The sequence below is a fragment of the Solea senegalensis genome, linkage group LG10, assembly GCF_019176455.1.
Source record: "Solea senegalensis isolate Sse05_10M linkage group LG10, IFAPA_SoseM_1, whole genome shotgun sequence".
Classification (NCBI taxonomy): domain Eukaryota; kingdom Metazoa; phylum Chordata; class Actinopteri; order Pleuronectiformes; family Soleidae; genus Solea; species Solea senegalensis.
In genome coordinates this window covers 22,815,811-22,836,314 of record NC_058030.1, presented here as the reverse complement: position 1 = coordinate 22,836,314, position 20,504 = coordinate 22,815,811, and the positions used below count along the sequence as shown (strand labels likewise).

Genomic DNA, 20,504 nt, shown 5'->3' with positions numbered 1-20,504 from the left:
ACATCGAGAGCAACTGGAGCTTTCTCATTTATAAAACCCGACTGGAGGAGGAGGGAGGAAGAGGAGGAAGGAAGAGGAGGATGAGGGAGGGGGAGGGGGAAGCTTATTGTGTGTCCTACTCCACAAGGTAACCTCTAATGAATCCTACAACCTAATTACCCCCTGCTGTTTCTTTTATCTTCCATATGTAATCTCTGTGACGTGGCGTGAAGTCCATGTGTCACTTGTCACTGCTTTTATCAAATGTCAGGTCACGGTGACCTAATGAAATGTTTATTATTGCATTTCATTTCTTCTTTCACTGTGAACTCCTGCTTTTCTTTCCTCTCACTGTCCTTATAAGAACCCAAATAAATAGTAAAAACACTGTTATAGCAGCCGTTTTCTCATTTAGGATGAAGACAAAAGCCACACGAAGTCAATCAGGAGCTGATAAATACAGTTATCCATCACTGATGAGATTACAGTTCAACTTTGTTGCTAAAAGATGAAAGAGAGGCCTCTATTTACCTCAAAGCTCTTGGATCTATGGACACTGAGCTGTGATGAATGTCCTCATGCCCTTTTCAAAAAAACATCTTCTCCCGATGAATAGTGTGTTTGTGTGACATTTATAAATGTAATTGTAAAAACTGACCTTTATCTTACAACTGAGATTCAATCTCAGTCAAAAGCAGAAATACTGGACTATACACAGAGACAACACGGAACTAAAATAACAATAAAATTGTATAAAACTAGGATCAAAATGGATTTTTATCTCAACTATTGAGTTAGTGTAAACATTATAACTTTTTTTATTATAGACTCTGATCTGTAAACATTGTTTGTTGTACAGCGCAATGTTTAATCAGCTTGTTGAAAATAATCAAGAAGATTAGAAAGGGGCTTTTTTTTGCAAGAGAAACTCAAGTATGGAAGCAGAGGCGTATCAAAGGAGTTTAGGTCCTTGGGAAAAATGGATCTGGGGGCCCCAACTTCACGTATCGATGAGACCGGCGTACACTGTCTGAATTTGCTCGATAAAATACTGTTATTATTGTTTCATTACTACACCTTCAAAACTTATAGTAATATTATATAGTAATAATATAGTAATATCAGGAAAACATCTGATATGTGTGAAGATTTCTTTCCTGTTTTGAGTTCCTACTTCAAACCAATCCTCACAGCACTGTTGTTCATGTATAAACAGTTCAGACATAACATAATAACTATTATGAGCAGTTACTTCACCTCCAACTAAATGTTCTACTGCTACAAATAAAACTCTTTGTTAACTAATTTCATCTGTCTCATGCTTTGACACCAGACCTGAGACCAGGATGACGACTTAAACATAAAGTACATGGTTTTGAATTTTTACAAAGATAAACTATGACGCACGATAACTATTAAGTTCAAAGTATTATATTTGAAGTAAATACTGGTTAAATAATCTTGATTTGTGGATCCTCTTAACCACTTATGAAATGATGCAGTGTGTAAAGTGTGAAAAAAGAAGTCCCGGGACTCCCGTTATCCACATGAGGCCCGTGTGTGATGGTATTAATCTAAATCTAAATCATTGAGTGAACAAAAGATACAAAGATATGAAGAGGTTTGAAATAACAAAAATAAAATAAAAAGCCTGGACCCACTGTGGTGACCCCCATCCCTCAACTCAGAGGCCCCCCAGACAAGCTTCACCCTCCGTGTGGAGACGCCCCTGCTGCCACATGTGCATATGTTTTTTTTTATGTGATGTCACTGCACTGTGACCCACATGGTTCCCAACCTTAAAGTAGTGGCTGAGTTAATCTGAGGAGTTATGACACCATGATTAATGAGGAAGATAAACAGGGTTAGCGTTAGCAGGCTAATGTTAGCTCTTCCTGTCTGTGCACAGTCACAGTAAACAGTGGAGAGGCTAAAGAGAGGCTGCCGCTGACTCACAGCTCACTGAGTTGACTTTGCTATTTTCAAAATGGAGCATGGTTTTAAATATTACAGACATATTAATCACAGGTCACTCAACCTGATGACCTTAGTCCACAAAAAGCAGTTTGGAGTGAGTGTGAAATAAAAGAAAGAAAGAGTCAGTGATCTTGTTCTCGCCTTTTCCTCCGATAACAACTTGTCTTTTCTTTTCTCTTTGTGTGACTGAGGACACAGACGAGAGGCTCCGAGTGTGAACCCGATTAAAGAATGTTCTGTATGTGGAGGTGGGGTCACTTCAGGTCTTAATTAAAGGAGAGACTTGTGTGTGTGTGTGTGTGTGACTCAGCGTTTTTCAGTATTAACTTCTAAGCTCAGTTTCCAACACTGTGAGCCGCCACTCAGTCCAACATGTGCATTAACATCAATCTCTGTGTGTGTGTGTGTGTGTGTGTGTGTTCTTGTATGTGTCGCTTTGTGAGGACCCACAAACTGTGAGGGCATTCTGGGAACATGGTCTTCACAACTTTAAAGGACTTTTTGAGAAAGAAGGGTTAGATTTAGTTAGTTCAGTTAGTTATTATGGTTAAGGGTTGGGGTTAGGGTTAGAGTTAGGGTACTTGTACACTCTATGAGGACCAAAGGTCTTACGAACCACAGGAAGGACATTTATCTTGGTCATTATGTTCTGTCACTCCTTATAAGGCTTGCTTATGGGTTAAGACATGGTTTTAGGGTTAGAATTAGGTTTAAGTTAGGGTTAGGTTAAGGTTAGGCATTTAGCTGTGATGGTTAAGGTCAGGATAATGGGTTAAGCGAGGGAAGTCACTGTGTGTGCACTTGTAGTTGATAACCCTTAGAACACGGAGCACACCTGAGCAAAAAGTAATCAAAATGTTTAAAAATCGGATTTAATTTCACTTAGCTCGTTTTATGAACAAAAAGAAAAGAAAAATTAAACATTTTAGAGCCTGAATATGTGACCTATAAACACACACCCACCCTAGGATGTCCATATAAGAAGAAATTGTGGGTTAAGGTTAAGTTTAGGTTGAAATTTGTGGTTGTGGTTAAGCTGAGGTGAGGCTTACCTAGTTATGATTAAGGTCAGGGATAACACTTAGTTTGAGCTGTCCAAATGAATCAAGGTCAGTGAGGTGTCCTAAGAAGAATAGCTGTGTGTGTGTCCTCCTCTCACAGGTAACGATGGTTTGGCTCTCTCTGGACAGACTGAGTTTCAGTATCAGACTTACAGTTTTCCCTCCTTAGATACCTTTTTCCAGAAACTGTCTCAGTTTCTCAAAACTATTCACTCAAACTGAAAAGAAAGTAACTGCTTTGTCTCGCGACAGAACTCAAAACTGTGTTCTCTCTCCTCTCAAAAGTGATTATTTTCACCAAATCAGTGCACACAGCTTTTCCATTAGTGACGGCCTCTCTTTCTATGCCCCAACATAAACCACGAGATTATCCACTAACTTTTCTTTAAAGGCTCATTATTGTGCTTTTAGTTGTAGTAGTAGTAATGGTAGTAGTGGTAGTAGTAGTATTAGTGGCAATAATATTAATAGTAGTAGTAGTAATGGTAATAGTAGTAGTAGTAATAGTAGTTGTAGTAACAGTAGTAGTAATAGTAGTAGTAGTAGTAGTGGTAATAGTAATAGTAGTATGCACATAGGGTTAGGGTTACATTTATTATTATTTTTTATTTTTATTTATTATTTTTGTTACATTCAAATGAATAGTGTTTTGAATCAGTTTCCTTTTACTTATTTTGGTGAAGTGCAGATTTAGTTTTTGTCCTAAATTACATGACAAATTAAATACGACATATATGTCATGTACATTATATGACTAGTATTGAGGCCCCCCTTTTAATGAATGAATTCAGATGTTTCATTCAGTCCCATTAGTGAAAGAATAGGTCATATTTCTACATTAATATAGCTCACTGAACTTGAGTGTGGTACTATAATAGATATCTGACGGTTTCTGAAAGCTGAGAAGTTGCAAGTTAAAACCAAAATGTGGTTATTACAGTAATTTCACTTGTGCTGTTGCAAGAAGATTGACAGCAAATCAATGTCTCTGTCACCAGAGAGGAAAGAGTTGGAAAAACCTGTACATTTTTCTTACATTTTTTTTGCCTGTTTTTGGACATTGAGATAAAGACTCAAACAAATGTTATTTTTCAAATTTCAAATTTAACATGCAAATTCTGGTGTGACTACAACCTTTTTGTTTTTCTTCATTTTAAAGTGTTAATACACTTTTTTAACATGCAGTAAACTGCCAGATCTGGCCCTGTTTTATTAAAGGTCACTATTTGACATAAATCAGTTTTAATTCTTCATCTTACCAATACTTTTTGAATAATTCAATGCTTCTATGTTTAAAGGAATTGCCTTTTTTTCCCCAGCACAGTTGTGTAAGTTTGGTGATAAAGAACATGACTGTTTAAAGCCCTGACTTCAACCCTAACAAACACCACTGGGATGAATGAGAGCAGAGACTGTGAGTCTCATCCAACATACACATCATCCTCTAATGTATGAATGGGCCAAGAATCCCTCAGACACATTCCAAAACACTTGGATAAATTCTTCCCAGAGGAGTGATCGCTGTTATATTTATATTTCCATCTGAACGCACAGTAAGTGGAGTTAGAATGAGCTGTCATATAAACGCCTGCAGGTGTGAATGTCATGTGTAGGTGGCCCAATACTTTAGTTCATGTAGAAAAGCCATTTTACTAATCATTTCAAGGATAAAGCATGTAAATGCACATATTTCATGCACTTTAAACGCTCATCTCAATCTCTTGCTGATAGTTCTATGAGACTGTGCAGGTGTTTGGATAAGAAACATATGTTGCACAAGAAACTGGACGTTTCTTTCATGTCATTACAGCTGGAGAGTTAAGAAAAGGAGATACTATCTGTTTTTTATTTGACGATGTTTGAGTAGAACATTCAATCAGTCAAACTCCTCCTACATCCTCAAATTTTGACCCCTCTGAGGAACAAAAACAATTGCACTAACAATATTCCTAAGTTTTATTTGCTTGAGCTCTGCATTGAAGCTATTCTTTTTACACAGCAGCAGTGAACACACACACAAACCAGGTGCAGGAGCAGTGGGCAGCACTTCTGGGGATTGGGTGCCTTGCTCCTTGACCTGTCCCAGGATTTGAACCAGCAACAAGCCCAATTCCCTTCCACTCGACCACGGGCTTCCAAAGTGTTTTTGGCAGTTCAATCGTTCTGTAAAATCTTTTTGTCTTTTAGATTTTTCACTGAGGGCATGTAATACCATGTTTCACCACAGAGAGGCGTCAATACAACACTGTTTTGCTTTGTTTAACCAGAACCACAAATGGCCATATATATTATTGAAATATGACCCCTGACCCCAATCTATAGTAAAATAATAATTCTATATTCTATACCCTTGCTGTAACAATGTGAATTTCCCCAGTGTGGGGTCAGCAAAACCTAATCTAATCTAATCTAATCTAATCTATCCATCTTCTACCACTTCATCCTCCACATGAGGGTCGCAGAGGGAGCTGTGCCAATCTCAACTGATATAGGGCAATAGGCAGGGTCACACCCTGGACAGTTCACCAGTCCATCGCAGGGCCTAATCTAATTTGATCTGATCAAATCAAATCTAATCTTACTTTACATGGCAGTAAAACCATACATTTTAGCACAGTAACAACATTATTATAATAACATGGTAATAATTTTGTATTAAAAAATTAAAAAAATCTTTTTTTTATTCCAATTTTTGGTAATAACAATGTAATAATGTAGCAATAAGGGGGGAATATTACAGTAAAATGTTATTTTCAGTTATATCAGGAAGTAGCTTGGTAATAAGAAACACTAGCATGTATTACCTTCAGATGATCAAATTGATAGTCATCATATTATATTTTTATTATGTTTACTATGGAAAATGAGATGGTATTAATGATAATATTACCTTTAACTACCCATTACATTAAGTGTTGCTTTTATGGTTTATAGCAATTCATCTTAATTTTCTTAACTTTTTTTTACAATTTAAATGAATTGCTGTCATCTAGGGTTGTGTTTTTTGGACATTTTTTAAAGAAAGTGTAGTGGACTACTGATGCCTCTCTGTGGTGAGATATGGTATTACATGCCCTCAGTAAAGAAGATCATCAAATTGGTCTATTTCTTTATTCAGAGCTTTTGTTGGTGCAGTGTTTGAATGGTTTGTTTCTCAGACTCACTCAGAGACACTGAACCAGTCTGCGCTCAGACTTCATTTACTCATCCTCACTTTGCTGTCTTAATATCTTTTTTGATTTTGCAGGTGACGGCAAATAAAATAAAAACAGATAAAGACAGCTTATATCTGTGGCAAAGCTAGACTTTTATACATGGGGTGGTCGGAGGGTGGGCAAGGTTTTAACAGGGGGGCCATATACTAAGAAAGGAAATGATTGTGTTCCTCTAACCTGGTACAAGGAACATGATTATTCATCATTTTTATTACCCAGTGTTAATGCTCCTCTCTCTCACACACAAACACACACTCAGATACTGTTGTCATCACTGTGGTCACATTAGAGATCAAAAACTGTTATCAAATATTATATATATACATATATATGTATATATATACATATTATGTATATATATATATATATATATATATATATATATATATATTCACAATTCTTAACATAAAAAAACACAATATCTAGCATGTTCCATATATACTACACTATTAGCACCTTAAGTGCCAAAAATGTTCCATCTGTATAAACAGCAACTTCAATTAAGTGATTTGTTTTTAACCAATATCATCACCTGGGGCCTCATGTACAAAGGTTGCGTACGCACAAAAACGTGCGTCCTTTTCCACACTCACGTTCACATGTATAAAGCGTGAAATTACTGTGGAAATGTGCGGTGCCCCACGCCAACTTCATGGCTGGCGTACGCATATTTCTACAGCTATTGTTCCTTTGGCGACACTTAGAGGTGATGCTGGGAAACTGTTAATAATGTGAAAACAGTTAGTCATCAGAGTGATCAGAGACACACTTATCAACAATTAACACATGTGCATGCGCAATATGATGAAGAAAATGGTATTAACAATGACAGCGTTAGTGTTGTTAGAGGACCTTGAAAATGGTGCAATCCAACGTTTTCTTGCCTTTGTTCATTGTGTTATCTGATCGGACAAAGAGGTGAATCTCAGGTCCAAGTTTGGCACCTCTGCATGTGCTCTTAATTCCATGTTGATTGGGATGTACAAAAGAAACGTGCTTGGATCCATGCCATCTGAATTTATTTGTGCGTACAACAGTTTCTGGGTTTTGGCGTACACCAAGTTTCAGGAGGAAATCCATGCAAGTCTTTGTACATGAGGCCCCTGGTCATTCATTTTCTGGGTTAAACTAGGCCTTCACTGACTATTCTATTATACAACAGCACCACCTGCTGGATTAGCTGGAAACTTACATCTATGCCCAGTGGAGGAATATTTTAGCCACCAAGAACATTTCTTATTTTCCTTTTGTACTCAGATAATGACTCCAAAGAATCTATGAAGTGCATGTTTTGAAGGTGTTGTTTTGTAATGAGATATTAAAAGAATAAAAACGTAGTTAGGCCTCTGAGATCTACTGACTCAGGTCACATATTCGAGCCCAGAGTTCAGACCAAATGGTGAACCAGCATGTAGCTGTTATGCTGCTCTCAAATTTCCCCCATTATCCCCTACATTCATTTTCACATACACTGTATATGTGCCCAGCCATGATAAAACCAGCAACAAGTGGGCTGAGGGACATTTTGAGTTATTTACAGATTCTGAAAGTGTGATTTCTAAGCTTTCCATCAATGTCTAAATCTAAATCTGAAAATATGTGAAGAAGATGTGGCCATTTGAACATAGGCACTCCTCAAACTGTTTAAGGGAGAAGTTTAGCCTCAAAGATTTACACCTTCTGGGAGCCAAGAGACAGAATCATCACATTTACATAGCCCAACCCCCTCCTGGTCTAGCTGTCAGTGAAACCACACCTCTCTGTATGTGCTACTTCTCATCACAGAAGCTGGAGCACAGATACTATTTTGTGACAGAACACAGAACAATACATAAAAAAACTGGACATAATGACCTCTTGAAATTTGAAATGAAACGTGAAATATATATAGGAAGGGGGGGTGTGGCTTATTCTGTTATAATTTCTTGTCCTTACACTAGTGTAGTCATACTTCCATCATCTGTTGTTGTTGCTGTTTCTTTTCGTTTTGAAATAACAGTTTGCAGTGCAGTTGCAATAAATAGAGTTTCATTGTTGCATTGTCCATTTTAGCCAGGAGGCTACTTTTAGTTGCAATCTTTAATTTTTAGATTTTACGTCCTGGCTATGCATATGCCACCAACGCCTTCAACACTCAATCATAACCCCCTGTCACCTACCCCTGCCCTTCCCTTCCCGTCAAAATCTCATTCTGAACCAACTTCAAAACTTGAGAGCCTGATAAGCTATTGTAGTAGTTTGAACAACGTTTATCAATAACAGGTCTAGGGACCCCAAGGGTTCTATGAAGAGGCCCCAGAGGCTTCCCAGAGAAAACATTAAATATGAATATACATTTCATAAATGAAAAACAAGAAAGGTAATACACTTAAAAGTTAGAATGATCAAAGATAGATACACATTTCTAATATCAAATAAAATAAAATACATTTAAGTGGCTCTGGTGTGGATGGTTAATTCTGTTACTGAATGATGATGATGTGCTCAGAGAGTTGCTAAATCATTACCATCACAGTCAATACTTTATATACAAAGTTCACACATTATTCAAGCACATCAGCAGTCACCACTCCCTGTACCTCTGACCAATTGTGCTTAGGGTCCCCAAAAGCTTAGCAGTGGCCCTGCACATCCAGTTAGTTTGTTATTCATATTAATAGCAGTTACAGCTTATAATACGATCATCTGATCAACACAAGTTTGATGTGAGTAACATTTGCATTTTAAAACAACAATACTGAGCTATAGCTAATAACATTGTAGCCACACAACGTTCTGAAAAGCACAGGGGATTATTAAAAGACAGCGTTCAGCATGAAAAAACATGTTTTAATCCCTGTATGTGACTTTGAATGACGTAATGTAGGAAAACTCACCCGATAAGAAGATAAAAGGTTGACAGGAGGTTCAGGGTGCTTTCGTCTTCTTTTCTTTTTCATCACTGGCGTCATGTCGTCATCTCAGAACTAGTGTCTGTTCACCTGAAGGTGTCCAGTTATTCTCATGTCACTGCCACTCTCCGCTGGCTGCTAAATAATCCATCTGTTTGGTATAAACTCTGGAGAAAGTGCGCTAGTTTAAATGCTAACGTGTCAGCACAAAGTCCGTGAGCACAGTCTGTAAATTAGTGGATTGCTCATTTAAATGCATAATAATAATAATAATAACGACAATGACAATACTACTTGTTAATGATAATCACTGGATCTGGATCCTGCAGCCTGTGAGATGAGGACACAGAGTGTGAGAGAGAGAGAGAGAGAGAGAGAGAGAGAAACTTGGGAGAGAAAGAACAAAGTTAATGACATGTAATAAAGTCACATTTATACCCCGAGTGTGAGTGCACCACATAATTTTACACAACAGTCTAGATCAAACACGCGGCCCGGCGGCCACATGCAGTCCACATCCGCATGTAGACTAGCATAGAACCCACAACCTTCAAGCTGAAAACTTATTTGAATCCTCTACGTTAGCTGTCTGTCAAGTCTGCTAGGACAGAAAACTGAGTGATAACTTTACGATCTGTACTTTTACTTGAACAGAATGACTCCAGGTAGATTTAGCGATGTAGTGAAGCATCTGTCGTTACCTCTCTGTGTGTGCTCTCATTTGTGACTCATTGCAAAGAAAAAAGCATGACATGTGATTTTGAGTTGACCGTATTCTGAGAATGGGTCCGTCATATATGTTTATTACAGAATCAAACATGAAAAGATACAGATTCAGTTACAACAATGTCAATGTTGCCGTCGCTTCTGTCGTTCCACAAACCAATTCAGGCGTGTGGGATTATTTTAAAAAGCATATGTTCATAATTGTATGTGAAAAGACACCAGGAGATATTGTGTTTTCTGTGAGACATATATAAACGACCTTGAAGATCTTGACCTTATCGAAATATAATAATGCACCAATATTTTTAAAATACACATACATGCAATAGTTTCACACAGTATCACAATGACTATTTACAACAACAGCCACACAGGCCTTTCTGCTCTGAATTACAAACAAGAGTTTGGCCCCGAGTGGAGAGAGAGTGAGACATTACACTTTTATAAATGCGATTTAAGTGAATATGTGTGTGTGATTAAAATGCATGTCCAGGTTCAGTCTTGCTGTCCCAGAGCGTTGATGAGGTCCAGCATTGGCTCAATGTCCTCAGGCTCCAGCAGCGCGTGCTGCCGACAGAAGAATGTGAGGTGTGTGAAGAGTGTGTTGAGATGGCCCTGCAGCCCCAGAGCCACCGTCTCTCTGTAGTGAGACCAGTAAATGTGAGCCAGGGTCCTGAACAACAGCAAAAACACTTTCTGGGCCAGGAAGAAGAAGCCTGTAGGAAACACTGAACCTGGGAAAGAGGGGAGAGATGATGAAGCTTTATCATGTTTATCATTTATCCACTTTTCGAACATCCGACCTCAGTGATCTAATCTCTCATGGAGATAACGTTAAGTATATTATATGCAAATATAAGGTACAAAATTATCTAATTATGTTTAGACATAAAAATTGTCTTTGTCCCTCATTGACTTTGTTGGGATGTGGCCTCCTTATCAGTGACACATGAATCCTCAAACCACCTCCCAGTGCAGTTTTCATGATCAGATCTTGGAACGCGTTCAGGACAGATTGGGAGTGTTAAGATCTGAGATGACTGAGTACGTCCTGGTGGAGGTCACACATTCATGTACCTGTTTTTGTGGGGAACACATCTTCATCAGTGAGCAGGTCCTGAATGTAAGACATGGCGTAGTCAAAGTAAAGCGGAGCAGAGCACTTTAGCTTCCTGCCGTGGTCGTCAGTCCACATGTAAATCCTGCCAATGACAGCAACACACATAGGGTCATTCATTCAATCATTCATTCATTCACTTTAAAAAACAACAGTGGTAGCTAAATCTCCTCAAAGACTGTGTTATTACCGGATCACATCAGGATCGACTAAACATGAGGATGTCTGCAAAATGTGGTGGACACATGCATTTATAGTATGATATTATATCATCTTTTCCTGCACAATACAAGTATTATTAGCATATGAGTATTTGAAGTGTCTATGCAAAGAATAGAGTAACTACACACATGCACGAGGCAGAAAGAAGAGACATCATTTCAAATATATCAAAACAAATTCGAACACTTTCATCATTTTTAATGAAATGTGGGATGTTGGTCTCATTTTTTTTATTGCCTATTCTATATCCTTTTTTTAGTACTTCTTATATTTGTCACTTGTCTCTGAACACTCCAGATCAATCTAATCTAATCTGATCTAATCTAATCCATAAATGATACTTTTTGTACTTCTGGAGGACACGTTTCACCCAGAGAGCCAACGAGGTTATAAAAATGCTGCTGTTTGTTTGTCTGTATCTAAGGAAAAGCCACTTAATAGACTTTAATGCAACTAGATTGGAGGGTGTGGCAACCGGTTGTGACGCCACCCGTGAGATACTTGTTCTCCTGTTCTGAAGCCTCCAGGATCACAATTTGGCTGCTGCTATGATGGGGTCTTACAAACAGAGGGAGAGGGATCACCTGCAACAAGGCTCCTACTGGACAATACCAGCGGTCACTCACACTGGTGTTCGCTCACACTGGTGTGTTCGCTCACACTGGTGTTCGCTCACACTGGTGTTCGCTCACACTGGTGTTCGCTCACACTGGTGTTCACTCACACTGGTGACTGGTGAAAACTGGTTTTCCTCTGGTGGTTGTTAAAAAAATATTGTCTTTGATTCAGTTCATCCCGCCAACTGGAAAACTACATCCATTTAAAAATATATATACGGTCTTTGGGAGTGTTTCCCAATTTTTCTCCATGTGTTTTTAAAGACAATCAATTCTTGCAAATGCAATGTTTTTGGAACAAATCAATAGGAAAGCAAATTTAGTAAATTAAATAAAACCTCATATCATAGACATAAATCTCTCTCCCTCTATATATCATATATATGTATATATCATATATATGTATATATATATATATATATATATATATATATATATATATATATATATATAAGACTTTGTTGATATCTGATATCTATAACAGATGACAGTTGATGCAGATCCTGATTTTAGTGTTTAGTGTACTTTCTAGTTTTCCCTATTGTTGTCATATACAGTATTGTGCAGAAGTCTTAGGCCACCATTAGATTTGTTGTTTCAGCAACGACAATAGAGGATAATTATTTCTATTTCACTTTACTGGAACACATCAAGAAAATATGTATGCAGTTTTTTGTTGTTTAAAAAAATAAAAAATAAAACATCCTCTACAGGTGTCAAGTATGTAGCGTGATCTATCCTTACACAACAATAACACAGCTCTGTTAATACTGGAGTGGATTAATTAATGTTACTGGTAAATCCTGTGTCCCTACTATTTCATTTAAAGAAATATCTGCTGTAAAAAATGTCTATTACGCCAGGTTTATTCAAGACATGTTGCATGAGTTCAACTCATTGACAACTCGCTAATATATATATATATATGTGTATGTATATACATATATATATATATATATATATATATACATATATACATATATATATATACATATATACATATATATATATACGAGCAGCTTTATGTCACATCACTTCATTCCAAATTCCGATGATCACAGAATTTGACAGACAGAAAAAACAACAGAGCTGGTGGTGCCTAAAACTTTTGCACAGTACTGTACACTCTTCAATAACACACATGTTGGGCCACATGGCGGATTAGTGGCTAGCACTGTTGCCTTGCATTATAAAGACCTGGGTTTGTAACCTGGTCTGGCCTACAGTCTCTCTGTGTGAAGTGTGCATGTTCTCCCAGTGGTTGTGTGTGTGTTGTCCCCGTGATGGACTGGCGTCCTGTCCAGGATGTGACCCCGCCCTTTCACCCCATGTCAGCTGGGATTGGAACATAAAGCGGTCGACAATGAATGAATGAATGAACTCACATGTTGCCTGGTCCACATGCAGTTGGACAGGTGGAGGGAGTGCAGAATTCCGACAGTGCGCTCGAGAACAGGTTCACATGCTTAAAAAATGCCACCGCTGAGGAGAAATGAAGGGAAAGGACACATTGAACACGTCTGTCTTCAGAGGAAACAGTGGATTAACTAGGATCTACTCACTGTTGCTGGCCAGCCACTCGGTCTTGTCGACACCCGGAGGCAGCGCAGTGAGGGTGGACATGTGTGTCTGTGTGATTCTTTGGCACACATACTGCTCCTGCAGATACGGACGCTCCTCCAGATTGTTGTTATTAATTCCCCTTGGGAGGAGAGTGCAGAGTTAATGAAGCGGGGACTGATAAATATGACTGTGTAGAACAATCAATAGGTCAGTGGATTAATTACTGCTGCTGCAGCTGGGAGATAACACCTTTTACAACCATCTCATCACACACACACACACACACGCTGCTGAGACTGCAGCACTGTCTGGACGTCCAATAAAGCAGCAGTTGATTCAGAGTCATTCATGAAGTCACTGCTGCAGTGGTCATCACAAATGAGTGTTTCACAGAGGTGGAAGTAACCGAGTACGCTTTTCTCCTTCTTTTGATGACGTTTTACTTTTAACATACAAACATCTGTACTTTAATATTCCTTATATTCTGAAAACAGTGGCCCTACTTTACTTAGTTAACACTTCATAATGCAGTACAGTGACACTATGGTCATATGATAGCTTGGTAATAACAGTGAACAACATGTGTGGGACATGAGGGAGGGACAATGTGATGGTATTACACTAATGGTAGTATTACTTATTAACAATTAGCTATTGCCTGGATATTTGTATGGACAGGTGATTGAGTGCTTAGATGTTTCACGTGTCAGCTCACATGGACGGAAAAGACACACAGACAAAAATACAGCAAGTCACAAAGAAATGAAAAAACAAAAAAAACAAACTGAGACAAACTGAACACTTAGACATAGAAAACAAATCTAAACCTTCTGCACTTTTTGTTTCTGAAACAACAGAAGTCTATGTTTCTGATATACTGGATAATGAAGCAAAAAAAATTTAAATAACATGGTAAAAAGTAAATAATGTCATAATTTCATTATATTACCAACTACAACATTATTTCAATACTATAACCAAACTATTAGCATGTTGTTACTGAACTGTAAAGTTAAATGTTTGATTCTAACCTACACAGGGAGGGAATGTCAGCAGTGACATGTTTGAATAAAACTGAACCAGGATCTGTGTGCACTGTTAAAGGCACAGTACATGTGTTTTGAAATCGGACTTGTGTGCCGTGTGTGTTTGGAGACGAGCAGAACATGGTGAGGGCAGAGCAGTTCTGAGGACCCAAATGAAAAATATCAGTAACATTTACACTTGATTTGGAGCAGTTAAACTGTGTGTAAAATATAATGGTTAAAAATATAATACATAATAATAGATTCAGAAAACACATGACTAACCCCTCGAAATATTCAAATTAAATCATACAGTTTTTTTTTTTTCCACTTAGGGGTTCTTTTACACGGCTATAACACCTTTCCTCCGCTGTCCCTGTTTACATCACAACAAAAAACTCTTGAACTATTCCTATCTCCTAAAGCCTCTATTCTAATTTTAGATCATGTATCTTTTAAGTTAAACATTCTTTCATTTTACTTTAGTAATTAAGGAAAGTGTCCTGTGAGTACTGTCTCTGTAATCACTGACAGAGTTTGGGGACTTATTTGTACATAATGAATCATGTTTGCAAAGGCAGTGCGCACTGGAAAGTCAAACACGGCAGTGCAATTTGACTTTATGCAAAACGCGGCAGCCACGTTTCACACAGTTTTGTCTCAGAGATATTTTCTTTGGGATTGAAGAGAATATTTTAAAGCGTATTCAAATAGGGCAGCTGTTTTTAGACACACACACACACACATGCACAAAGCAGCTGTTTAGAATTTACTCAGTGTGACCTTGCTTGCCGTGATAAGGGGGAAACACACTGTAGCTCTCTGTGAGGTTCCACTCACCCTTTGGTGTGTTATGTGTGTGTATGTGTGTGTGTGATGACAGGACAGGACATGGAGAAGGAGTTAAACTGTCCCAACAACAGCAGGTCTTTGTCCAGAGTAAAAGGTCAGTGGAGGAAGAGGAAGAGCAGAGCGAGGGGAATGTAAACATTAACTGTGCAAAAGGTAGAGTCGTCCAAATCCAAACCATGATGAACTTCACCAGTGTCCACAGGAACTTCTTTTGTTAACATCCTGTCGTGCTCCACCTCAGTGCGAGTAACTCAGTCACCACCTACTGGCTTCGAGTTGTCAGCGTGCAAACACACACACACACACATTAAAGCCTGGGGCTACTTGTGATGTTGTGTTGGTGTGTAAACACCCTCCTCTGTGACCCTGCTCTCCCACTCTCAGCCATGTGTTTACACTTTACCTCTGCTGTGAGGGCGAGGCAAACACTCGGCTCCAGCTGACTCCTGAACATTCATCCCACAGCAAACATTTGCATAGCAACTCAGATCAAGCATGTTGACACACTTGTTCAAAATACTTCTCAGTGTGTGTGTGTGTGTGTGTGTTGGAGGAATCCACCTTCACTGATGCCATCAAATATGTAACACACCATGTTATCTGGAGGACATTCCTCGGTAAACCATGTGTGGCCAGTTTTCTGGTCATGTTTCATCCACAGATGTCACTGCAGCTTTCTTTTAATAGTTGCTTTTTGTTCTTTCAGACACAGGAAGACAGAAAAGCAAACGGGGGGGAAAAAACTTTGTTTTTCAGACAGGAAACTGAAACATGGAAAGAGAGAATGAAGACTGAACTTACAGTTTTCCCTTGCTGATGTCAGACGGATGACTCTTGCTGTCTGCCTCTGTAGCTGAGGGGTAACTATGGCAACCCCCCATGGCGTAAAGCTAAGACCACAGCTGCAGGTCGTGCCAGTCCCACTTTTCCATCCCAAACATTCTCTCACTCCCGCACACACACGTCTACACTCTGCAGGCAGCACACCACACGGCCACAACAGTGCCAACACAAACTTCTCTCAGCTCACAAATGGATCCACACAAGCTCACAAACACAACACAACCCCCCCCTTTTTCCTCCCTCCGACAACTTTTCCACACACAGAAGAAGTTGGAAGATCGTGTCCTGTGCTGGAAGTGAAGCCCTCCAGCTGTCTGACTCCCCTTTTTAGCTGCAGTGATCCAGTGTCAGTGTGTATGTGTCTCCTTTGTCTGGAGTCCCACACCCACTGGCTCCTCCTCTCCCAGCTCTGAGCGGACAGGCAGGTTTCTCCACAACCCATTTAAGTACAGATCACAACTCCTCCTCCTCCTCCTTCTTCCCCTTTTCCACACACACACACACATTGGACATTCATGACTTGAGGGGACATTGCATTGACTTACATTCATTTCCTAGAGATTTACTCTAACCTTAACCACAATTACTACTGGCCTAATCCTAACCCTGACCCTAACCTTAAAACATATCTTCAACTTAAAATGTAGTAATTTACATTATGGGGACTTGCTTTTTGTCCCCACAAGGAAGACAAGTCCCCATAATGTGACTGTGTAAACAGGTTTAGGTCCCCACTCTGGGATTGGGAAGTGATAGAAGTAGCAGAATAAGCAGGGGAAGGCAGAGCAGCAGCAGGTGTGTTCACTGTCAGTATTCTTGGTAACCTACAGAGGAATGTGATGACATACATGGTGCATCTTAGTCCGAGGCATGAAAACAAGCAGCACATCCGTGCAGTGATATATAGACAGAGACAGGAATCCAGGCTGTGCAGTTAGTGAAAATATGAAAAGTAAATGACTGGGCTTTCAGCTCCTCCCCTCTTCTCTTTCACATACATAAGCTTCATCTGTGCCTGCAGCACACTGAGTATCTACAGTATGTGACAGGTAGGTTTGTGTTTCACGTGTGTGTGTGTGTGTGTGCGCTGAGACAACACAGCCAGGAACATAATCCTGCTGCTCACCTGCCCTTAAGGTAAACATACGTTAAGGAGCAAGTCCGGCCGCTCAGCGAGAGAATCACAGACTCGGGCTGGGTTTGTGTTTTTTTGGTCAGACATTTATTGGCTTCATATCTGAATGCACCGGCTAAGTTGACACAACAGTTAACAGACACGTTACTTTCTAAGTGAAAATAAAACAAGTCCACCAGCATCAGTCCACTTTACAAAAAAGAAAAAAGAAGGGCATTTTACAACACTGCTGTCTTTCACACCACTGCACAGACACGGATGTAACACGCTGTAGGATGGAGGAAAAACAAAAAACAAAAAGATAGAAGTGACCGACAATGGGAAGAATTAATAACTCATTTTCTCTCAGTTACAAATTCTGGACTCAACACAGTTCGATCCAGGTCTACGGTGCTTGAAGTGGGCCAGCACTTCTCATGAGCTGTCAGTACTCTGTCCAGTTCATTATGGAGCAGAATAATCATTTCCCAGGGTGCACTGCATGACGTTCACCCGTTCTCCCGAGAGTCTAGCGTTTGTTTCTAGTTTCTAGAGTTTTTATTTCACTAATATTTAGTTTTACTTCTTATTTCCTGGAGAACAGCATAATAACAAGACACCAAATACAAATGTGTGCTTATAGTTTAAGGGTTATCTAAAGATACAAGTGTCCATTTTTTAGTTATTTTAATGTGGATGAAATATTTAAATAAATCTTCTGGTATCTTTTATTTACTGAAGATTTCCCTACTTGAATGATTTATACACAGACGCCTCAGAAGGAGAAGGGGAGTACTGACACTTCACATACTGCAGCGCTCTTAAAAATGACTGAATCTCACTGTACCCGTAGTTGAACTGAACACACACTACACTCTCAGGATGACAGACACAAATGGGTCAAATGCAGTGCTAATGTTTGACAAAAGACGGGGACAATATTTTCTGACAATGTACACGATCCAGACGGAAAACAGCCCCCAGTCTTTTCTAACCCTGACTTCAAAGTGTGCTAAACTAAACTCTCTGTACACTTCCACTTCACACAGCTCAAAAAGCACAGAACAGATCACAGCACTGCCATCCAAGAGGAATATCCCGCCCGCTGATAACTCCGCCCTCGACATGAGGACGGGATCAAACACAGACTACTTTGGATAAATCTGTAAGACCACTGCAAAAGAACTCCACTAATATGAAACCCAGTTGAGGACTGGTGGGAAGACACACTTTGGCAGAAAGCATTGAAGGAAAAGAAAACATTTGTCTTAATTATCTACATGAGTCACTCGTCCACGTCAAAACATTCCCACCTCTTAGAGAAGGGAGTAATATGGTGGCATTTTAAACACCGAGTACTAACCAAAAGTGCTTCTAGAAAAAAGTGCTTTTAAAATAAATTCAACAATATCCACTGTATGTACATTGTTCTGTTGACATACAGCAGATTCAGTTAAAGTCAACTCCTGCCCTGAGAGAAAGAGAGACGAGGAAAAGGGCAACGTAAAGCATGACTGTCTCGCACGCACAAACTTGAAGGATAATTCCGGCTGAATACAACTTTGCTTGTGTTTTGGCAAATCTGATGGTGGGAAAACTTCAAACATGTAAATGTGAGCGTCAACAACGATGGTTTTAAAATCTCTGGATACATACATATGTTTACAGTTGTATGTGTATTTGTGAATGTAAACAACTAAAAGTTGTTCTTAAATCTGTTAAGTATTTGTCTTTAGGATCATTGTTTGGTCAATAAAACAGTCAGGGAGAATATTTTTGTCTCTCATCAACAGCGCAATGACATTCACTGAGGAAAAACCTCCACAAACCCTCACATTAAGAGTGTAGGATTTAGTGACATCTAATGGTGAAGTTACACATTACAACTGAATATTTGTCACACAGCAAACCTGTAAGAGAAAATGGTCATGTGCAATACAGAGGTAAGGTTGGTCTGCTCTGGAGGAAGTGTCGATGCAACGTCTACTCTGTTAAGTCTTGGCAAAAACTCCACATTATATCTATATGGTGACATAAGACAAGATTTTGGATGTTTTTAGATGACTTTTCCTGGTTGTAAAGGCTTCTGCGTTGATAATCGTGACGTCTACTGAATACTTTGTGTAATACACTAAATATCATATATATTGATTAAAAAAATACATGGCATCGATAAAAAAGGTAACTTAATAAGACTTCTTTCATTTTAAACCTAATTATTTGGGTTGTAGCAAAATGAGACCACATTTATAGTCAATGTCATTGTTTCTAACAAACGCAAATATCCTTTATTTAACTTTAAAAAGCCAAAGAAATAAAACAGGTATTATCTGATATGATATCTGAAGGTAATAAGTGCATTTTAAGATCATATAATACGGATCATGAACAGTTTTAGCGTGTATTTATAGTGTTTTGTCACAAAAGTAGAAGCAAAGTCTATAAATCTAAATATCCACATATTATTTATAACTATAAGCCATATGAGAGATGTTGGATCCACACACTGAACAAAAATAATGCCAAAATATGGCTGCTGCCATCTTGTGTCATTTGGGGCTAGAGTCTATACAGAAGGGGGTTTACCTGGAGCTGCTGCTTCATCACTTATGAAGAGAGGTGAATGTACACAGTGTTTCTTCACGTTCACATGTGCTAACATTGTTGGCGGTTTAAAGCAAAGTTGTAATTAACCATAGTTTATCCTTTTGGTAAACAACATGGAAGACTTACTGCACACTCATGATCACATGTCCAAACCTCTGTGTAGATGAAGGCATAAAGCAGAGGATCAGCAACTGAAACACAGACATCATTATTGCCTTCAACTCTCTCACACACACACAGTATCCACACACACACACACACACACACAGCAACCTGCAAAACAACCTTTCCATACATTATATTTATTCCAAAAATAGATATAATGTTTATATATTTATATATATGTACTGTTTACATTTATATTACGTTTACATGTTACCAAGAATAGCCACAACCTAATACAGGTTCAAATTCCACAATATTATATTTAAACAGTTCTGAGGGTGATATGAAGTGATGTCACCGTCTTTTAAAGTTTGTGTGTGTGTGTGTGTGTGTATGTGTCTGTGTGCGTTACACATGTGCTTTCTTTGTGACTGCACCTCACCTTAGACCTGAGAATGCACTCTTGTACCTTTAACCGTGCTGAAACACACACACACACATGCACGCACACTTACTTCACACTCTAAACGACAAGATTCTCTCTGAGGTTTGAGGAGGAAATGACACATGATGCTCCCAGAGGAAGAAAA

At 38.8% G+C, this 20,504-nt stretch overlaps 1 protein-coding gene across 1 annotated transcript; it reads right to left on the bottom strand.

Moving 5' to 3' along the window:
- Nucleotides 1–9,881: 9,881 nt before the first annotated feature.
- LOC122776496 (MOB kinase activator 2) lies at nt 9,882–16,565 on the bottom strand. The gene is made up of 5 exons (XM_044037074.1): nt 16,047–16,565; nt 13,368–13,507; nt 13,191–13,287; nt 10,927–11,051; nt 9,882–10,583 (listed from the first exon to the last, which is right to left on the bottom strand). The coding sequence occupies exons 1-5, from the start codon at nt 16,124–16,126 to the stop codon at nt 10,345–10,347; spliced, it is 681 nt and encodes a 226-aa protein (XP_043893009.1). The 5' UTR covers nt 16,127–16,565; the 3' UTR covers nt 9,882–10,344.
- Between the last annotated feature and the right edge of the window lie 3,939 nt (nt 16,566–20,504).